Source organism: Diabrotica virgifera, chromosome 1 (assembly GCF_917563875.1).
Source record: "Diabrotica virgifera virgifera chromosome 1, PGI_DIABVI_V3a".
Lineage (NCBI taxonomy): Eukaryota > Metazoa > Arthropoda > Insecta > Coleoptera > Chrysomelidae > Diabrotica > Diabrotica virgifera.
The window spans coordinates 249,851,089-249,873,421 of NC_065443.1; the positions used below are offsets into that span (position 1 = coordinate 249,851,089).

Consider the following 22,333-nt stretch of genomic DNA (forward strand, 5'->3'; position numbering starts at 1 on the left):
TAGGAACAATCCTAGATTTGGAACAAATCAAATTTACATGTACTTTATTTTCAAAAATAGTCCTCGCATAAATAACAGCTCCATATGCAATCAAGGAGGAGTCACAAAAGCCAACTATTTCAATATGAAGAGCACCAGTAAAGTTTAAATTTCTTTGGACAGTCACTGTGGGCATGCTCATTAAGCTTTCAACAAAATTTTTCCAAGTGTCAAGTAACTCACTGGAAATTATAGCATCCCATTTGACCTTACTTAACCAAAGTTTTTGCATAATTACCTTAGCAGCTACTAAAACTGGGCCCACTAATCCCAAAGGATCATAAAATTTGGAAACAAAACTGAGAATCTGTCTTTTAGTTACACATTCATTTATATCAACTTTTGGACAACTAAATTTAAAATTATCTGTTTTTGTATCATAAGTCAATCCCAGAGTCTTTACCGTTAAATCGTTTTTGCTGATGTTAATTTCATCAAAATTTTGTTTATTTTTAGGAATATCATTTAAAATTTGTAAATTATTTGAGCACCATTTGTGCAACTCGAAGGACCTTAATTTGAGCAGCGAGATAAGTTCATTTTTTAGTTTTATCGTTTCTTCGATTGTGTCACACCCACACAAAATATCATTAACGTAGGTGTTATTAAGAAGAGCTTTAGAAGCCAAAGGATAGCGTTTACCTTCAGTTCGGGCTAATTCTACCAAACATCTGGTAGCTAAAAAGGAAGAACTTCTTAAACCATATGTTACAGTTTGAAGTTGAATACATTGTAAACTGCCATTTTTCTCTCGCCACAAAATATTTTGTAACTGGCAATGGTCTGGATGTACCAAAACCATTCTATACATTTGTTTAATATCTGTCAAAAGGACGTAATTATATTTTCTAAAAAGAACAAGAATATCGAAGAGCTCATTTTGAACTACAGCACCATTATAGAGATAATCATTGATGCATTTTTTCTTTTTTGATTTCATGCTGCCATCAAAGACTACTCTTAATTTTGTTGTTTTTTTGTCTTCACGTATCACTGGATGGTGAGCCATGAAGTATAAAGAACCACTATTTAAGTCATATGTACTAAGACTTACTATTTTTGCATGCTTTAGAGCTAAATATTCATCAATAAAACTTTTGTATTGAGAGTACAGCTCAGGATTGACTTTAAATCTTTTTTCTAGATTTTCAAAGCGTTTTAATGCTACAGAAAATGAATCTCCTAAATCCAAATCAGGTAGATTTTGTTTTAATGGTAATTTAACTTGGTATTTATTATTTATTACTTGCAAAGAATTTTCAAAATTAATCTCACAAGCTTCCTGCTCTGTCGAATATTCCGGAAAAATTTCTGGAACCTTCTCGGTTTCCCAAAATTGAGAAACAATATTTTCTAAATTATTTTTCATGCTTAAATGAAAAGCAGAAAAATTACAAATTTGTAGTGATGGAGCAGAACCACTAACTATGAACCCAAATAGAGTATTTTGTAATATAATCTGGTCTACTTGTATTTTATCGGAGAGCAAAATATGAAATGAAATATTTGCCCCAAACAATATATCAATTGTGCCAGATTTATTGAAGTCATCATCAGACAATTTAATATTTTTAGGAATATTTAAATTTGAAACATTGAAATTTGTTTGTGGTATATCACTAGTAATTTTATCAACCACAGAACATTTTATATTTGTGCTATAATCAAACACACATGACTCAATTTTTAAATTTACAGCCTTTTGCACATTGGTAATATTCTCAGAAATACCTAAGATATTGACATTATTATTAAATGTTTTTAAGTTTAATTTACTTACCAATCTACTTGTTACTAATGATATTTGAGATCCTGTATCCAGGAGACCTCTGGCAGTGATATAATCACCCCTTTTTGTTCTAATTTTTACCTTCACTGTTGGTAACAGAACATTATTAATGTTTTCATTTATTGAACCAAATGTAGTCACCCTATCGTCTGCATTACCACTGTTACCCTGTCCAGTGCTGTCTAATGGAGTTTGTCTGTCCACATGCAGAAGAGAATTATGTTCTTTTCGACAAACTGAACACCTGAAACTCATTTTACACCTACCAGGATGATTATTCAAACAAATTCGACAAGCCTTATGACTGTCTATAAAAGACACTCTATCATTTACTGAAACAGATTTGAAACTGGAACAATTATAAATTTTATGGCCTGAGGATGAACAAAAGCTACATCTGGTTTCTAATTTGACTTTACTTGTAGCCAAGTGAGTTTTTTGATACCTTTCTTTGTTAGTGCTACATTTTTTATCTGGAGTGGTTACAGTTTCTAAAGCTGTAGCCCTATTTTCAATATAAGATAAGAAATCTTTTAAATTTGGCAATTTTGAGTTGTCCCTATCAATTTGAAATGATCTATTAGTATAGTGATCTAGTTTTTTAGTTAAAATGCAAATAAGGATCATATCCCAACTTTCTACGGGTTGCTTTAAGTTTTTTAGTGCACCTAACTGCTGTCTCACTTTACTAATGAACTCACGTAAGGCGGTGGAAGTTCCTTTTTGAATGGAGGGAATGTCAAGTAGTGAATAAATGTGAGAATTTATTAATATTGTTTCATTGTTATAACGGTTATCTAACATTCTCAATGCATCATTATAAGAGTCATTTGTTAGAGGTAGATCATTTATTAGGCTTCTTGCCTCTCCTTCCAAATGATTCTTTAAATGAAAAAGTTTTTCAACATTTTGCAGTGACTTATTTCTATCAAAAACAGCTAGAAATAAATCTATAAAAGGTCTATAACTTGTTAAATCTTTGCCCTCATAACAAGGAATTTCTATTCGTGGAATATTTGAAGAATAAAAAGAATTATTTACATCTTGTGGATTAGTACTTACGCTCTGTATTACTGTTTTTGAGAGTTGACTATTAATTTTAGCTAATGTGTCAAAGTATTCCTCTCTAATATTATCAATGGAATCTGCATACCCCTGTTCACAACATAAAATTTCACAATGAAGATCTTGAAGTTTATTAAAATTTTCTATTAGTAAGTCTTTCCTAGTTTGTAATTGATTAATTATTAATTCAGAAATTTCTTTGTCCAAATGTTTTTCAACAAACCTTGTAATAGTTTTAATAGACTGAATTTCTTGAGATTTTTTAGTTTTTAGCATTTCAATATCCTTTTTAGCGGGCATTTTTTTTTTTTTATATGAATCTACCTAAAACTTAAAAGGTAAAAAAAACTATTTTAAATATCAAAATAACAAAAATGTTGACGATTATTTACAAACCAAAACACAAACAGTCAATTTATTTAATTTTGTATTCACTGTCAATGTCAGTTTTCTGTCACTTCATATATGATCGATTTCATAAAACATCGATTATTTCTCTCGATCGCTTGATAACCATTCGACGTCGGTCGTTCGCCCTCTTTTACATAGATGGCGCTATTGTATGAGCTTGACGTTTTACAAAATTAATTTTTTAATGATTTTTCTTTTTTGTAATTTCTTTTCTAATAATTTCTTTTTTGTTCAATAATTTCTTCTTTTTTTTTTTTTTTTTTTTTATTAGGTGTGTTTCTTACCTTCTGGAAATTGAGTAATTCCTAGCTTCTTTTTATATCCGGCTCGAAGGACCAAACTTGATGTTGGATTTTTGCAACACCAAGGAAATAATTTTACACTGGTTTTACACTTCTGAAGCTAGGAATAACTAAAGACACTTTTCACAACTAATATTTTATTACAATAACACAAACTTTTGGTATTAAAGTAATTTTTGTGTGGGATCGGACACACGCCCTACTTTCCCGTTTTTTATTATCTTATTATTCTATATAACAACACCTTGGCAACGAACTTTTTTTTGAATATTGCGCCTTTGTGTACACTTTGAATTATAGAACATAAAAACATAGAAACATCTTTGTGAAGTGTACACAAGGCGCAAACCACTAAATAAAATATTGAAACAAAATATAGTTTTACTAAATATTAATGTTGGGAATTTATTTCTCCAACACTTTGTACGCACGTAAGAAGTTATACTTCTATTATATGATTTCTTAAAAATAAATATACTTTAAACCAGAGGTTCTCAATCTGTGGTACATGTACCACTGGTGGTACATATTATTATTGGCGGTGGTACACAAAACACAGAAAAAATTAAAATAGTAGTACTTAGAAAGTATTGATAATACAATTTAAAAATATAGGTGGTACCAAAAATAATAAAAATAACTGTAGGTGGTACATCACTCAAAAAGGTTGAGAACCGCTGCTTTAAACAGTTTGTTTTAATTTTTTTTAAACACCAAACTAATTTTGTGCTTACCGCTTTCAAAAAAAGTATAAAAAAGTATATGATTGCTCCGGATTCGAACTCAAGATCTCTCGATCTCTGGCCGAATGCTATACCAAATACGCTACGAGGACTGTGTCTGTATCGGTTTGGACGTACCTAATGACAATTCACGGTAACAAACAGACAAGGTGTAAAGTATAATAAATATACAATAAAATGTTTTAATAATACTCATCTTACTCCTGAGGAAGACAAATCCAAAGACACAAAAATTATAATAAATATATTTACTAAAAACACTAATATATTCTTTTCACAACTTTTCTTGCACTGATATATTTATACATAACTTGAAAGATTTAGCAACTAAACGCCATACTGTCTCTGTGCGCATGCGCGCAGTATTATGAAATTTTACTTTCAATCGCGCCTAAAGAAGTACAACTTAAAAAAGATAAATAAATTATTTTGTTTTGTTACTTATTCTTTACCTACAAACAAATTCTAATTTAGTTTTTCTGCCTCGTTCATAGGGAATTTACAAAAACATTAATTTTTCAACAGTCAACATTTTACGTTTTGCTTTTTTATACAGTTGATTACTTACCTTTTAGCTTTTTTTGATTAAAATTTTATGCTTTTAATAAACCTTTAAATGGTACGTTTCACAAAAATGTAAATTACCTCTAATTATTGTACACTAACGATGTACTATCCATGCATGGAAATCCTTTTTTGGGATTCGTCTGTTTTTACTTTTATTAGATATATCCTTTTCCAGTCGCATAATTCAGAGTTACCGATGACACTGTTATTTCGACTAACACTTTTTCCTTTTTTTTAGAGTTCAGGTAAAAGTAGATGACTTCCGAGGTGAAGGATACCGTGAGGGAGATTTCATACCTTACCTAATAACATCAGAAAAAGCCCAACAAGAAGGCCTGCTAGAAGTGTTATTCGAGACCAATCCATTGGACAAGAGATGCGATCAGCGAGTTCACGTAACTGCTTTGCCTCTTAAGATCATTTATGATGCTAACACAGTCAATAAACTGGCGGACATTTTTAAAATTCCACCAGACTCCAATTTAGAGCAGTAAGTATTGTATGATCAATATCAATTAATTTTCATCATCGTATTAACAGAATGTGTCACTCCTGTTTTATTTGAATCCAGTAAATTTTAACAATCGTTCCATGAAAGAGTGCACATGTGTAGATTTACAACAATTTGACCGGTTTGGGTACTTAGTGTGATGTCATGGTTGTGATTATTTAGATTTTTATACAGGGTGTCCCAAAAGTAGCGGAACGGTCGAATATTTCGCGAAATGAACATCCGATCGAAAAACTGAAAAATACGTGTTAAATATTTTGCAAAAATCAAACAAATAAAACCAAACAAGGTTTATGCTAGTGTCACTGTAACTTAAAATGATATACGTCAAACTTCATACTAAACAATGTATCAAAGACATGCCGTATTTTTTCTCCTTGTTTTAGGGGAGTGCAATTAGAATGAAAACATGCATTGTTTCGGAAAAATTCAAACAAGCTTATATTTTTCTAAAACTTTTTTTGTTAGTTTATATACATGTTAAAGTAAAAAGTTCTACTCGCAGATTTGGCCGCTAATTGTTTTTTAATTGTTTAAACAAAACAATAACAATTGTTTTGTATAAATAATTTTAAAAATATCGTTAAATTCATCATTTTGCTTTGATCAAATATGTTGTTTTTGATTATGCTGAATCCGAATATGGCATTGCCATTTGAAAGTTCTTATACAGAAGCTCTTATACAGTATGTCTGCGTAGCTAGGAACCACATGGAAAACTTTTTTATTATCAATTTTACGAAAAAAAGTTATTCTTCATAAAATGCTTTGGATAGTCAAAAATCTAAAATTCAACCATCAGCTATCAAATTTTATCAATTTTATACGAGTTATGTCAAAAATATGAATTTCGTTAAAGAGTAAAGTACCTTTATATTCCAGAATATCAAAAATGCTACATATTATGAAAATTTGTTTGACATTAAAAACTATGTTTAAATATACAATTACATCATTCTAATCGGAAAAAAATGTTTTCTCAAATTACGGATACTCATCATCATTTTTTTTTACAATTATGATAATTATTTTATTATCACTTCTACGAAAAAAAGTTATTCTTCATAAAATGCTCTCCCTGGTCTAAAATCTAAGATACAACCATCAGATATCAAACTTTTTTAATTTTATACGAGGTATGTAAAAAATATGAATTTTTCTTAAGAGTTAAGTGCCTTTATTATTCACAATATTTTAATTAGAAGGATGTAATTGAACACTAAAACAAATTTTTTAATTCCAAACAACTTTTCTTAATAACAATTTTCGATATTGTGAAATGTAACGGTACTTTACTCTTGAGTGAAATTCATATTTTTTGACATACCTCGTATAAAATTAATTAAATTTGATATTTGATGATTGCATCTTAGAGTATATAATATACGATGCAGAGTATTTTATAAAGAATAACTTTTTTTCGTAAAACTGATAATAAAAAAGTTATCAATAGGTTCCAAGTTACGCAGACATACTGTATAAGAGCTAAAAAAAATTTTTTTGCTGAACATTTATTATTGTTGAAGCTTATTATTAAATGTATTTTAGGTAAGTTTTACAGAAAAAAGTTTTGATCACTTTGTATAAACATTTTTTTAGATGGTAATTTTCGGTTTTTGTATTACATTTTTGTTATCTTTGTTAATTTTCTCAAAAAGAAATAGTCTACAGTCTACTTCATTTCTAAAGTAAAATACTTTAGTGTATTTTAAAGATTACATCCTAATCTTTAAAAAAGTACTTATAAAACTGTAATAGATCTATTCAAACTTGAGTAATACAGTCTTAAAATGGTGGTAATTCTGTAAAACTACGAAGATTTCAAAAATTACATTTTTTGAGACGTCATATCATTTGAATTAAATTTTTGAGATTTTTTTAATGAAACATCATTTAGTAAGATGCTTGAAAGGTAAGTTGTGCAAAATTGAGGGTTTTGTAAGAAAAATTGTATTAGTTACACATTTTTAAATCATTTTTGAACAAAATTCATGTATGGCTCATGTTCCTCCCCCACCGTACTTATGCCCATAAATTTTATTTCTTTTTATTATAACCATAAGATAGCTTAATTATTCTTCTTTCATGTTCAATTTGTAAAATTTTATTTGATCCATTAGTTAAGAACTATATTAAAATAACTCAACCGTGCACTTCGCCGTACGCTAGTTTACAATGCGTCAATGTTTGTGAGAAGGGTGACTTTAGCGTTATAAATAAAATATTATAGAAGATAAAGATTTAATTTTAGAAAATTCTTTATATAAGGTTTTTGTTGTAAAATTTCCTGAATTTTTTAATGGCCAAGTCAGTTTTTTTCTAAAATTTATATTTTCGGAGTTATTTAAAAAACATCTAATTTCGCAGTTCATTTGTTTAATAAAAAATGAAGCACCCACTTCTCGAGTAGAACTTTTTGATATGTTGTTTATTAAACATTTCTTAATGAAATTACAAAAAGTTCTATCTTGTTTAATTTTTTCCGAGTGAAAATCTATATGCACTCCCCTATTTAACTTATTGTGGTTTCTGTGGACAAGGGGCTTAATCTTGCGATACTAATTTCTGTGAGCAAAAAAGAGACCTAGTATACAAAGTAATTCGTGAATAATTTCATGCATGGGAAAAGATAGAGTGGAAGAACTATAATACGCAATTTGTGTGTAAATATACCATTAAAATTTATGTTCGAAATACTCTAGCTTTCTAGCTGTACGGTCCAACATTTTTACAACGGTTTGCTTTTTTTAGGATTGCGGACGTAGCACAAAGCAGATTAACCGACTTCAAGGAGATGTCTTCCTTGGGTCTTCAGTATGCGGTGGAAAAGCGACCTCTGGTAGATCTAAATGTAGATCTTCAGGCACCCATTTTGTTGATGCCACATACTGGCAAATACACCGGCAACGAGAACATTTTGTTGGTGAATCTGGGAAGAGTGAAAGTGTTTTCTTATGGCAGAAGGTTTGTGTATCACATTATAATATAGAGAAGATTAGTTCAGTTGGTATAACATTTCACCTTGAATGGCGACCTACCCAGAATTTTATTTTTCTAATTTTTAGGAGGGTCAGTAGTAGTGTAAATTTAAAATCTCGACTTAATTCCGCCGTTGCGTTAGCCGCCATCTTGATTTTAAGGGAAAACTGTTTTTGCTCAATACCCCTGTATTTTCGACTTTTCAACAAAAGTGTACTGACTGAAATTGTTAAAAGTGCGATTTTCTATAATTTATTTTGTGGCCATTTTTTTCGTGCGGTCGATATTTCCGAGTTATAGGGGAAAGTAATGCCAGTCAGAGCATAACTATTGAATTGTCTCGTTTCTTATTAGTTTTACGACAAAAATGTACGAACATGAAGAGAATTAAATTTTATACAATTTTGATCTATTTCATTTTTGCTAAAATCAATATTTAAGGTAGTACGTATGCGGTAAAAGCTCGAGCGTAAGATCTGACTAGTTTTATAGCAATTGTTTTTGTTCAGTATCTCCTCCATTTTCAACATTTTAACAAAAAGTGTAAGGACTGAAATTGTTGAAAATACAAGTTTCTGTAATTTCTTTTTTACAAAGTGTTTCATTTGGTCGATATTTTCTGAGTTAACACTTTGGCTACCAATGATACTGTGATGATTCTGCGTTGTGGTACCATATGTATCACCGGTGATTAACCTTCTTGGTTTATTTCTGGGCCATGTGTATCACCGGTGATACCAAGCAGAGTATATTTTAAATGACCAATAATATCGTTGGTATTAAAATCGGGCAAACAGAGTGTGCCGATGGGATGTAAGTGAACCTAATAAATAGTATGTCGGTCAAGTGGGATCAGGGGTGATTCATCTTAGTCAAGTTGCAAAAGCAATACGAAAATAGCAAGATTTGACGACTATTATTATAACAATCACGCATTGTTTGCTGCATATTTTATTATAAAATGTTACAGAAAAAAAAATATATTTTAACAGATAAGAAATATAGTCTTAGTGTCTTTTTTGAAAACATTCCAAACATAGCGCCGGAGCATTTGGACAACTATTTAGTCCATGCTATGAAGCCTCCCCACAATGAAAAATTTTCTGATTCGGTTTCTTTACACGGTTTCTTCGGTTTACAGGGATGTACCAGGTGAAAAATAGGAAAACTATACTTTTCTGGTTCATTCATATACCATATGAATCACCGGTGATCACAAGCAAATCCCGCCTAAAAGTTATTCCGGTATGATAGTTAAGTCATCCAGAGCGACACCTATGAATCGGAGAATAAACTTATAACCGCAGTGTGCTTGGTACCAGACAGAAGTATATGCAAATTTAAGCCGGTATAAAAGCGACTGAAACTGATGTATCACCGGTGATTCATATGGGAGCCAAAGTGTTAAGGGGGAAAATAGTGACAGTTAGAGCATAATTATTGATTTATCTCTTTTATTATTAGTCTTCCGACAAAAATGTACTCATACAAAAATGGAGAAAATTAAATTTTATACAATTTTCATTTTTTTTTTTGCTAAAATCAATGTTTTTAAGGTAGTACGTAAAGGTGCGATCGTAGGACCTGTTTGGTTTTTATAGCAGTTCAATAACTAGCGAGTTAATTGGGTTGAATTTGCCTTCCTATAGTTTGTTTCATGTCAGCTAATATATTTTTGTTTCAATTTTTTTTATTTTGGACCGAGGTGGGGGGGGGGGATTTCTCCATTAGATCCGCCACTGATTCTCTCGAAAATTGTAGGAAATCACAATTGCAACAATTTCACATTTTGTCGAAAAGTTAAAGATGGCGGAGATACTGGATCTTAGCAAAAAAATTAAAGAGATAAAAATTGTATTAAATTTAATTTTCTCTATTTTTGTATAATTATGCTCTAACTATCATTATTTCCCCCTTTCACTCGGAAAATATCGACCACACGAAAAAAATTGTAATAAAAGAAATGATAAAAAATCATATTTTTAACAATTTCATTCCTTACACTTTTTGTCGAAAAGTTAATAATGGCGGAGCTATTAAGCAAAAAACGGTTCTCCTTTAAAATAAAGATGCCAACTAACTCAACGACGGAATTCAGTCGAGATTTAAAATTTACAGTACAATTGACCCCCTCTCCTAATGATTATAAAAATAAAATTCTGGGTAGCTCGGCATGCATGGTTAGCGTCTAACCCGACTGGACTATATTGAAAATCCACAACTTAATAACAGTAGGTATAGTTTTTATAATGTTAGTTGAAACATTCCATTCCGACGCCATTTATAAGGGCAGTTCAATATCACATATTCGCGGTGTGCAAGTACTTGGAAGGGAGACGAGAAACGACCGTGCGCGAGTCGCGGAGAAATATTGCAACTATCTTAAATAATTCATATTGTCAATTGAAATTGTCAAATTGACGTATATTTCATACCTTCTGTCATTGACGCAGAAAAATTATATATTGCTCCACAATATTGATATGATATGCAATTATTATATAAAGGTAAATTTAATTAATTGTATTTTGCTTGCAGTACTGCATTTTAATAACTGATTTTATTTACTACATACAATTGTTTACGTTTGCTAAACATAACCTGTATCTTATTTTTTCTTCTTATTATTTTTTTGGACTATGGTCTTGACAATTATCCAGCAACCAGGACTAATATAATTGGCCAATATAATTAAAAGTGCGAATAAAAGTACAGAGCGTAGAAATAGAGGTCGCTTTGCCGAACTTGCACGGTCCCAATACCGGTAAGCAAGTTAAATTATAAATAACGCGCGACAATGTTTCAAACATATTTGAACAATCCCCGTATTTAGTAGGAGAGAGATTGAATAAAAGGTAAAGCTCATCAAATAAATATTGGACATTGATATGTTATCCAAAATCACCAATATTTTACATGCTACTTGGACATTCGATATTGCCGGCGACGGTCAGTGGGTGTACATTACATGTCATGAAGAGATAAGAAACACTGCTTGACTAGTCTTGACACATCTCAGTGCTGTACAGCTATTAATATTTGTTTTAGTATTTTCTATTTTAATGTCCTATTATTATTCATTGACATATAATGAATGAAATTAAATTATTTTTGTTGCTAAATATGACATGTCGACTCGTTAATCTATACTTAAAAATAATAATAAATGATGCGCCCATGTCTCGTAATATGATATTGTGACAGGTAGCTCTTTCAAGACGACAGACTCAGTAAAACACAGGTTAAAAACAAAGTAAATATACACATAGTTTCAAAAGTTATGCATCACCCCTCGTATTCACGATGTTTACGCTTTTATAAATCTGTATCTTTATCACATATTTAATGAGCCTTTTTTATAAAAAATATACCTTTTTTGGTTTTTTATTTTATTTGAATACCCATTTAATTGACCTGGTTTTGCCAAGGTGTAAACATTTGAAAAATTTATTCTGGTGAAATTTTTGAAAACGTGATTAAAAATGAATCGTACTTTAATTTATGAGTTGGACCGTATAAGAATTATCGATTTAGTTGAAGAAGACCATTCACAGCGGTTCGTGGAGGAAAGAGTGGGTGTTTCTCAGAGTGATGTCTCACGGATATGGAATAGGTTCCTGGAGACAAACTCGATACGGAATAGAGTCGGTCTGGTAGACCCCGAGTTACCAATGATCGACAAAATAGATATATCAGAATTTCCATCGGTAGAAATTCTTCTGTCTGTACCAGCCCTCCAAAGAGAATTCAGGCATGCTACAGGAGTCAGATTATCATTGTCTACAATAAGAAGAATAATTTTAGACTCAGGTTTGAGGAGACGCCGACCAATAAGAGTTCCTCAGCTACAACCTAGACATGTTTTGGACCACCTCCAGTGGGCTCAAGAACACATACAGCTCCCCCAAGAGTTTTGGAATTTGGTGCTTTTTTCAGACGAGACCAGAATCTGTTTAAATAGTGATAACCGGCGAATTCGCGTGTGGCGAGATCCAAGAAGAGCTGCACAACTAGCAACACACCAATTCGCCGGTTATCACTATTTAAACAAATTCTGGTCTCGTTTGAAAAAAGCACAAAATTCCAAAACTATTGGGGGAGCTGTATGTGTTCTTGAGCCCACTGGAGGCCGTCAAAAACATGTCCAGATTGTAGCTGAGGAACTCTTATTGGTTGACGACTCCTCAAACCTGAGTCTAAAATTCTTCTTCTTATTGTAGCCAACGATACTCCTGTAGCATGCCTGAATTCTCTTTGGAGGTCTGGTACAGACATAGAAGAATTTCTACAGATGGAAATTCTGATATATCTATTCTGTCGATCATTGGTAACTCGGGTCCACCAGACCGAGCTCTATTCCTTATCGAGCTTGTCTCCAGGAACCTATTCCATATCCGTGAGACATCACTCTGAGAAACACCCACTCTTTCCGCCACGAACCGCTTTGAATGGCCTTCTTCAACTAAATCGATAACTCTTATACGGTCCAACTCAGAAATTAAAGTACGATTCATTTTTAATCACGTTTTCAAAAATTTCACCACAATAAATTTTTCAAATGTTTACACCTTGGCAAAACCAGGTCAATTAAATGGGTAATCAAATAAAATAAAAAACCAAAAATGGTATATTTTTTATAAAAAAAGGCCCATTAAATATATTTATGTGATAAAGATACGGATTTATAAATGCGTAAACATCGTGAATACGAGGGGTGATGCATAACTTTTGAAACTATGTGTATTTAAGGTATTTATATACAGATCAAAATAAGTAAAATAAAATATAATTCTATATATTGCCCCGTTGCAGAGAAGTCCCCCTGGATAGATGTCTGCAAAAGAAAAATAAAATTAATAACAAAATGTAATATCCTTACACCTCACTCCAGTGTAAGGTATAAACAGTCACGCGATCAAAATATTAATAATTTATCGGGAGCACGTTCACTTCACGGCTACCGTTTAATTACGAGTAAGCGAATCACGTCAATACGGTGCACCTCGCTACTCAGGCCGGCCTGCCTGCTCCTTTCGCTTGGCTGGCGTTAGAGTCCAGAGTTGTCGCTACAAGACTGAAGAATCTCCGCTCGGTGGCCTTCTTAAGTATGTTCTCTGTCTGGGCTGATTTTGGAGAAGTGGAAATGAGTGGGGTCTCGTGTTGCGCGGAAGGTAGAACTCCCACGGTTCGATCTGTCGATGTGCTGCTTGCGGCGTATCATTACAATATATTCTTTTAATATTTGCCATAATCAGTTTATTAGAATGTTCCAACTGATTTTAAAAATACTATACCAATACTACTTTGATTTGATGTTGATTCATACCAGTTTTCTAATTTCAGATGTACAGCTACTGAAGTGAAACGGCTCAACGAAGAAGGCAAAACCCAAGCCGAAATCTTTGCCTTCATGAAGGAGCATAGCTACGATAACTTTAAGCTCGAATTGACAAACGTTCAAATTCTAGCAGCCGAACGTGGCGAAAACTGGTCGGAAGCTTTAACAACAGGAAAGTCCAAAATGCATATTCTGAATCCTGTGAGTTTGTCGATAACATTTTCCACGTGCCTTATAACCGACGATCCTAGATTGCCCCTTAATAAGGTGGCTGGGGTTATACCGTCAATTGATCTGGTTATTTCAGATGCTAGGTTGTTGTTGGTCATTGGCCTATTTACTAGTATTAAGTTCCCAGGAGATGAAATCCCTGAAGCACAACCTTTGGTAGGCTATACTAAAAATATCAAAATAGGGAACATGCATAAAATTTTAAATTCGAAAAAATACTATATATCATAACAGAACATAATTTAAAATATATATCAAAGAAAAAAGTTGCTTTTGTCTTTCGTTTGACCCCTAAAAACGATTAAAATCGAGAGAAAATTCAAATTATAGCAGCCACTCCAAAACGCACCCTCATTGGTCGTGACGTCATAAAGTTAAAAATGTTCAAGGTGTGCGCCATTAATTCATTACGTTTGATATTTGTTTACTTGTTGTAGTCATTTTATGTGTATCTATGTTTTATAAATCTTTAGATAGTTGCTGTGAACTATATATTTCATAATATGTGAGTGTTTTCATAATGAGTGTTTTAATTAAGACAATTTTTTTAAAATGACCGAAGAGGGTTTTTCTAAAGAGCGGTCTGATTGCTTACCCATTATGAACATAAAACTTTATTATTATGATTAGTTTATTTTAATTTTATAGTCAAAACAGTTTCACAAAAGTATTGTATAGGTAAATATCATTCAATTTGTAATGAACAGCTTCCAAAATATACCAAAAGTTCTATTTTCTTTTTGTTAAAAATGCACTTGATTTATTAAAAAACTATTAAGCAGACAACATATATTAAATACTTATTAAAATTATCATCACATGCATGAAGATCTTGAGAATGAACTAAAATGTCTTTAATGTCCTTTCAACAGTATGTAACCACTTTATTAAACTCCGTTTCTTATCGACTGGTAATCTAATACATTTTATTGGGGGTTTTAATGGTTGCAATTTTAAAAAATGGTACTAAACAACACTTTTAGTATTTATTTTGATTTTCCATAGTTAACACACACACAATTCAATACTATCTCTTCAAAAACTGTACCAAACACCAATGTAAACAAAATGGTTTATACTTTTATCGTTCTTTTATACGAGAAAGGATTTCTGTCATTACAGAATATAACTTGGTGACGTCACAAGTGTTCGCGCGCTTTTTCGATCGTTAAAAATAATTTAAATACACAGAAGGTTTTAAATTTGTTAAGTTAATTAATATTACTTTTAAACGAAACTGAACATTATGTTATAAAACAAAAATGTGTAAGTTCCCTATTCATTATTTTGCGAATTTTCAATCAAATTGATAATCGCGATATGAAATATTTCTTTTTCTTTTAGAGAAAAGCAGCTTCCAGTACTCTACTTTTGAAATATAAAGAGATGCAAGCTACAGGCAAAAATACTAAACAGCTAATAGCTAATCTTGCAGACGCAGAAGCCAGCGTCCAGTTCACTACTTTATCTGCTGAATTTGAAATGTCCAGTGAGTACTTTACTGATAAAATAAATCATGTAGTATATAAATATTTATGTCTATTAAATGTGTATTTAGCGAGATCCCATGCCATAAACAGATGTAAAACGATCACCATACTGTAAAATAAATATTTAGCATATTTTTAACACTGGTGTGAAAAATTAACCAACTCCATAACAGAGGTGTAACCAGGATGATCCTAAGGGGGGGTTACATCTACTTGACGGTCTCGGGGGGGATATGGAATAATAATGGTGTTAAGCGTGTAGAGCTCAAAGTATATCCAAAGGGGGGGGGGGTTATAACCCCCAAAACCACCCCCTGGATGCATTATGACTCCATAATGCATCATTTTAGTATTACACACGCTGTCACTTCATTGAAGTTAGGTTAGGTTATATACGTTACACGAGACAACGTAATGTCAAGACAATGGAGATGCCCCACTGCGTCCACCGTTGAACATAGTAAATAGCTGCCTCCCGTAAATAGTTCCATTGCGTCCCGCCTTGAGCACCACGAATCCCGTTGTGTTGGATAAGCATGATGTCGTCCGACCATTGTTTCAAATCTTCTCCTTTTTGCGTAGACATAACGCTATCTGTGTTTTCAATCTGTCTCCAGTAAGCTGTCGTTCCCTCGCTTTCGTAGCCTTCTTCTCACTGATCGTCTTCCTATATGAGAACCGTCTCTCGCCGTTCTTACTACTCTATTTGTTGACATTTGGCTTATGTGGTAGTTCATTCTATTCTACACACACACCGGCAAAATTAGCCGAACACCTTAAAAATGGGATGTGTTTGATGTTTCGAATTTCCTAAACCAGTGGTTCGATTTGAGTGATTTTTTTAGTGTGTTATAGCCTTATTATTTAAGAATATCGTTGTGATAATATTGTTGCTAGACAGGTAAATATCATTTTATACCGGGTGCACCAATCATACTGTGTTTTTTTTCTTAAGGTTTGGAACACCCTGTGGAATATTCTAACATGTAAAATATTAAAATTAAAACTCGATCGTAGAGTTAGGCTTTCTTAACATTTTCCTTTTCGATTCATTTAATTATGTAGGATAATAAAAAAGTTATGTGCGTTAACAACTATCCACGTTTTTCATCAATAAATCCTCATAGTAGGGGAGGAAAGTGTGCTAAATTTGCAGTTACTCGAGCGTTATGGGGACCTATTGGATTGTGAAGAGTACGTGCTAAAACCAGAAAAAGGTTGAGTTAAGTTTTCCATATAGTGGGGGACTTTTCATTTTTTTATTTAATTTTCCATTTGAAACAATCGTTTTTCCCGATTATTATAGCGCGATCTATCCATAATTCGAAAAAATGTGTTGAATAAAAGTTGCTTATTTTTACGTAAAGGATTCAAATCTGCAATAAAAATTGGGGGCTCCTATTTAAGATTTTAAATTAAATCCCCCACCCCCACCTCCGTGGGGGCTCGTGTTTGGTGCCATTCGATAGATTTTTCAAAAATATTGAATACGTGTATTTTACAGTTTTTCGATCTGATGTTCATTTTTCGTCGATGTTGTATATAAAATTTGTAAAAAAAACATGCAAAAATAAATACTGAATATTACAATGCATGTGCGCTCAGCGTTTGACATTAAAACCCCCCTCGAAGCTAGTTCAGCTGAAATCCACGGGATGTCGTCATTGTGACATCGCTTACATCGCTTATTAATTTATTTATTTAATACATACATCTATTGAATTACTTTAGGCTTGTTTTTTAAACTAAGCAGATAATGATGGTTGGGGAGCCCAAGCGGGGATTTTTGCAGTTATTCGAGCGCGTCAGATTATCACATGGGGAGAAACCTTATACCCTGTAAATGTACCTATACCATATTATTGGTTCTTAACAAAGGGGAAGTCATTAAAGGGGGACCGAAGAAAAATCTATTATTAGAAAAACTCGAAATCGTCAGATTAAGATAAGGTAAGTTAAGTACATGCAAAATAGTGTATATTTCAAAAATCTGACGATTTGAGCGGGGCGTAAGAGAATGGGTGAGTCACAAAGTTTCACAAAAAAAGCGAATATTTCGCGAAATAAACGTCAGATCGAAAAACTAAAAAATACGTGGGGTTTCTATTATTTTTCAAAAATCTATCGAATAATACTATATATGTCACCTCACGGAGAGGGGTGGGGGGTAAATTAAAAATTTTAAATACGATATTTTGCGAAAGGAACATCAGATCGTAAAACTGCAAAATACACGTATTCAATATTTTTGAAAAATCTATCGAATGGCACCAAACACGAGCCCACACGGAGGTGGGGGTGGGGGATTTAATTTAAAATCTTAAATAGGAGCCCCCAATTTTTATTGCAGATTTGAATCCTTTATGTAAAAATAAACAACTTTTATTCAACACATTTTTTCGAATTATGGATAGATCGCGCTATAATAATCGGGGAAAACGATTGTTTCAAATGGAAAATTAAATAAAAAAATGAAAAGTCCCCCACTATATGGAAAACTTAACTCAACCTTTTTCTGGTTTTAGCACGTACTCTTCACAATCCAATAGGTCCCCATAACGCTCGAGTAACTGCAAATTTAGCATACTTTCCTCCTCTACTATGAGGATTTATTGATGAAAAACGTGGATAGTTGTTAACGCACGTACCTTTTTTATTATCCCACATAATTAAATGAATCGAAAAGGAAAATTTTAAGAAAGCCTAACTCTACAATCGAGTTTTAATTTTAATATTTTACATATGCTAGAATATCCACAGAGTGTTCCAAACCTTAAGAAAAAAAAACACAGTATGATTGGTGAACCCGGTATAAAATGATATTTACCTGTCTAGCAACAATATTATCACAACGATATTCTTAAATAATAAGGCTATAACACACTAAAAGAATCACTCAAATCGAACCACTGGTGTAGGAAATTCGAGACATCAAAAATGTCCCATTTTTAAGGTGTTCGGCTAATTTTGCCGGTGTGTGTAGAATAGAATGAACTACCACATAAGCCGAATGACAACAAATAGAGTAGTAAGGACGGCGAGAGACGGTTCTCTTATAGGAAGACGATCAGTGAGAAGGCCACGAAAGTGATGGAACGACAGCTTACTGGAGACAGATTGAAAACACAGATAACGTTATATCTACGCAAAAAGGAGAAGATTTGAAACAATGGTCGGACGACATCATACTTATCCAACACAACGGGATTCGTGGTGCTCAAGGCGGGACGCAATGGAACTATTTACGAGAGGCAGCTACATTATTTCTCATGATCATCTTTCAGTGCGTCACAGTTTTTCGATTTCTTTCTAACGCATTAAATTGTATGTGACAGAAAAAAAGGCACGTCGGTGATTACATTTCGTCGGTGACATTTTTATAACATTTATTCTATTTATTCTAGTTGTCGATAGATGGCGCAATAATAGAAAAATATTTTTTTTTAATTAGATAATAATATTACAAATATAATCTGTATAATTTATAAGACTATACAAATCAAAGAAAATACCATTTTATAAATGCAAGAAACACATTTGATTTGTTTTTATTCCAAATTGAAAATAAAATGTGACAACTGTCAGATTTAACTAAAATGTCATGTTAGAATAAATGTCATAAATGTGTATTATCACGGACTTACCCTTTTTCCTATCATTTGTTACGCACTGAAAAATGATCATGAAAAGGACAATATTTACTATGTTCAACGGTGGACACAGTGGGGCTTCTCCTTTGTCTTGACATTACGTTGTCTCGTGTAATATAACCTAACCTAACTTCAATGAAGTGACAGCGTGTGTAATACTAAAATGGCGCATTATGGAGTCATAGGCGTAACCAGGGGGTGGTTTTGGGGGTTATAACCCCCCCTTTTGGATATATTTTGAGCTCTACACGCTTAACACCATTATTATTCCAAATCCCCCAGAGACCGTCAAGTAGATGTAAACATGAAAAACATGGCTAGTTGTTAAAGCCCATAACTTTTTTAGTTTCCAACATAAGCAAGTGAATCAAAAAAGAAAATGTTAAGAAAGCCTAAGGCTATAATTGAGTTTTAATTTCAATATTTTATATATGCTAGAATATTCCACAGGGTGTTCCAAACTTTAAGAAAAAAACACAGTATGATTGTTACACCCGGTATAAAATGATATTTACCTGTCTAGCAACAATATTATTACACCGATATTCTTAAATAATAAGGCTGTAACATACTAAAAGAATCATTCAAATCGGACAACAGGTTTAGGAAATTCGAGAAATCAAACATGTCCCATTTTTAAGGTGTTCTGCTAATTTTGCCGGTGTGTGTATTTGTACCCAGTTATTAATCTTGTCCACCTTGCACCTCCATCTATATCTGTACTTCTAGCTCTGTCCCATAGTGTCTCACCATCGATTTTTTGAAGGATATTCATCTCTGCTATATTCTTTTGTCATTATTTTGTCTGATGATTGTTTTGTAAATTCTTCCTTTCATTTCTTTTCCGATACTTTTAGTTCTCCATATTGTTTAATTCAGGCAACCTGCGGCTCTGTTTGCTCTATTCACTTGATCTTCCACTTCTGTTTCGAGCTTTCCGAAGCTAGATAGTGTGATGCCTAGATATTTAAACACCATCACTTGTTCTCCAGAAAGTAGAAACGTCAAACGAATATTGAGTGGCAGAGCATTGGGAAAAAGGAGACGAGGTCGCCCAAGGAAGAGATGGTTAGAGGCTGCAGAGAGGGATTTAGAAGAAATCAGGGTGAAGGACTGGAGAAAGAGTGCAGAGGACCGAAAAGAATGGAGAAATATTATCCAGAATTTAGAAGCCGTAGGCCTATAAGGCCTGTTAGCGCTGTTATATATATATATATATATATATATATATATATATATATATATATATATATATATATATATATATATCACTTGTTCTATTATATTCTCTGACCCTTCAGCTCTAATTTACATTTTAGTACATTTGCTGTTATAACCACGCATTTCGTTTTTTTTTGCAAAATTACCAGGTTAAATTTTCTGGCGATTAAATTAAATTAGTGCAGCATACCTTGTAAATCATCTTCACTTTGAGAGATTAGTATTACATCGTCTGGATAGCAGATTATTTTAAGTTGTTTTTCTCCAATTTGGTATCATTTTTTAATTCTTACTTTTTTATTATTTCATCCATGATCAGGTTGAACAATAGAGGACTCGATGATTCCCCCTGTCTTATCCTATTCCCAGCCTTAATTGGATCAGTTAGTTCTTCTTCTACTTTTACTCTTGTACCGGTGGTTGTACTGGTAGATATTTTTGATCGTTTTAATTATTCCTAGAGGTACCTCTCTTACGTAGTTTTTTTTAATCCAAACCCACACCTAACCTAAAATATACCTGGGTGACGTCATTACCAACGTTTTGGAGACACAGAAGAATAATTTCATTTAAAGCAACACATTTTTACATTCTTATTCACATGTTTACACTTCTTTCTTTTCTAGAGCTCTCTGTAGTTATAAACAAACAAGGCACAACCGCTGAATCAGCACATCAGCTAGCTAAGTTCAGAGTTGACACGATAAAATGCGACCTGAAGCAGCAAACGTACATCACAGACATCTCGTTGATTCTGGGTGGTATAGCTCTAGAGATGGAAAGGGATTCCAAGATAATAAACATCATCGAGACGCCAAGGGGCGACTGTAAAGACGATTGTTCGTTATTTAAAGTTGAATTCATGCAGGTAAGTCAGAACTGTATTCCAGATAATATACAATAGCGAACAATGTAGAAACAGCAAGTGCTACAGAAATTTCACCATGATCATTTGTATCACTTTTTTATGATAATTTATATTTTATGTTTTTATCTAGTTTATCATCTTTATTGGTAATATTTACCGTTGTCATAATTTTTTCCATCTTTTATATCAATTTATCGCTTTTATTATCTTTCTCTCAGTCATCATCGTTATCGGGGACATGAATGCTAAGATTGGAAAAGAAATCGAAACATGGGAACGGCAGGCAAGCATAGCCTCCATGATACAACTAATGAAAATGGAAGCCTACTAATAGACTTTGCTGATAGCAAGGGAATGATCATAAGTTCAAACTTTTTTCCTAAACGAGACATTTACATGACTCTCACCGAATAGTCAAACAACCAACCAGATAGACCATATTTTAATAGATAGAAGACGGGCAAACACGAGAGCTAAGGGGAGTAGAGGACAAACACATACAGACCAAATTAAACTGGATTAAAAAAAATAAACCTGGACAACCTGAAAAATCCAGAAATAGAAAAGCGATTGCGAGAAGAATAGATTATTGTAATAAAACGAGCGATTCGTATTTATATACGACTTTATTAATTTATTTACATATAGGTACAACTTTTCTTTTACAAACTCTAGCTAAAACTAAACTTATTTACAAAATCCGTTCCTATTTATAGCCCAGCTGTTATTCTGGAACAATCCACGCTTATCTCTAGCTATCAGCTCGCCACGCCTACTTGAGGTACGTTCTCGAACACTCTTTACCCCTATGCCGCCGCTCGCCGCCTCGAACATTCGATAGCGTCATTCTCGAGTTGTGTACCGTTATACGGGGGTCGGTTAAGAGTTCTCTTTCGTTACAATATGATTAAAATAATAACTTGGAAAACGGCTAAAAACGTGCAGTATACTCAAAGGAGAATACGAGAAAACCGCGAAAATTTTGAAGAAGGAAGAATGGCGGACAAAATATCCAGAAGAAAGAAAAGGACATACGAAAACGACCAAATACCAAGAATTGAGGATGATTTTAACCAGGGTGACACTAGAGGAGCATATAAATTCCTCAAGCAACTCAGAGAGGGATATA

At 32.9% G+C, this 22,333-nt stretch overlaps 1 protein-coding gene across 3 annotated transcripts in view; it reads left to right on the top strand.

The window, feature by feature from the left end:
• LOC114329087 (intermembrane lipid transfer protein Vps13) overlaps window positions 1-22,333 on the top strand; it is a 176,803-nt gene that overhangs the window by 61,423 nt on the left and 93,047 nt on the right. For all 3 annotated transcript variants that reach the window (XM_028278099.2, XM_028278098.2, XM_050648580.1), the window contains exons 9-13: window positions 5,155-5,406; window positions 8,179-8,391; window positions 13,750-14,131; window positions 15,320-15,464; window positions 20,963-21,204. In XM_028278099.2, coding sequence (XP_028133900.2) covers window positions 5,155-5,406; window positions 8,179-8,391; window positions 13,750-14,131; window positions 15,320-15,464; window positions 20,963-21,204 — 1,234 coding nt within the window. The remainder of the gene's footprint in view (window positions 1-5,154; window positions 5,407-8,178; window positions 8,392-13,749; window positions 14,132-15,319; window positions 15,465-20,962; window positions 21,205-22,333) is intronic.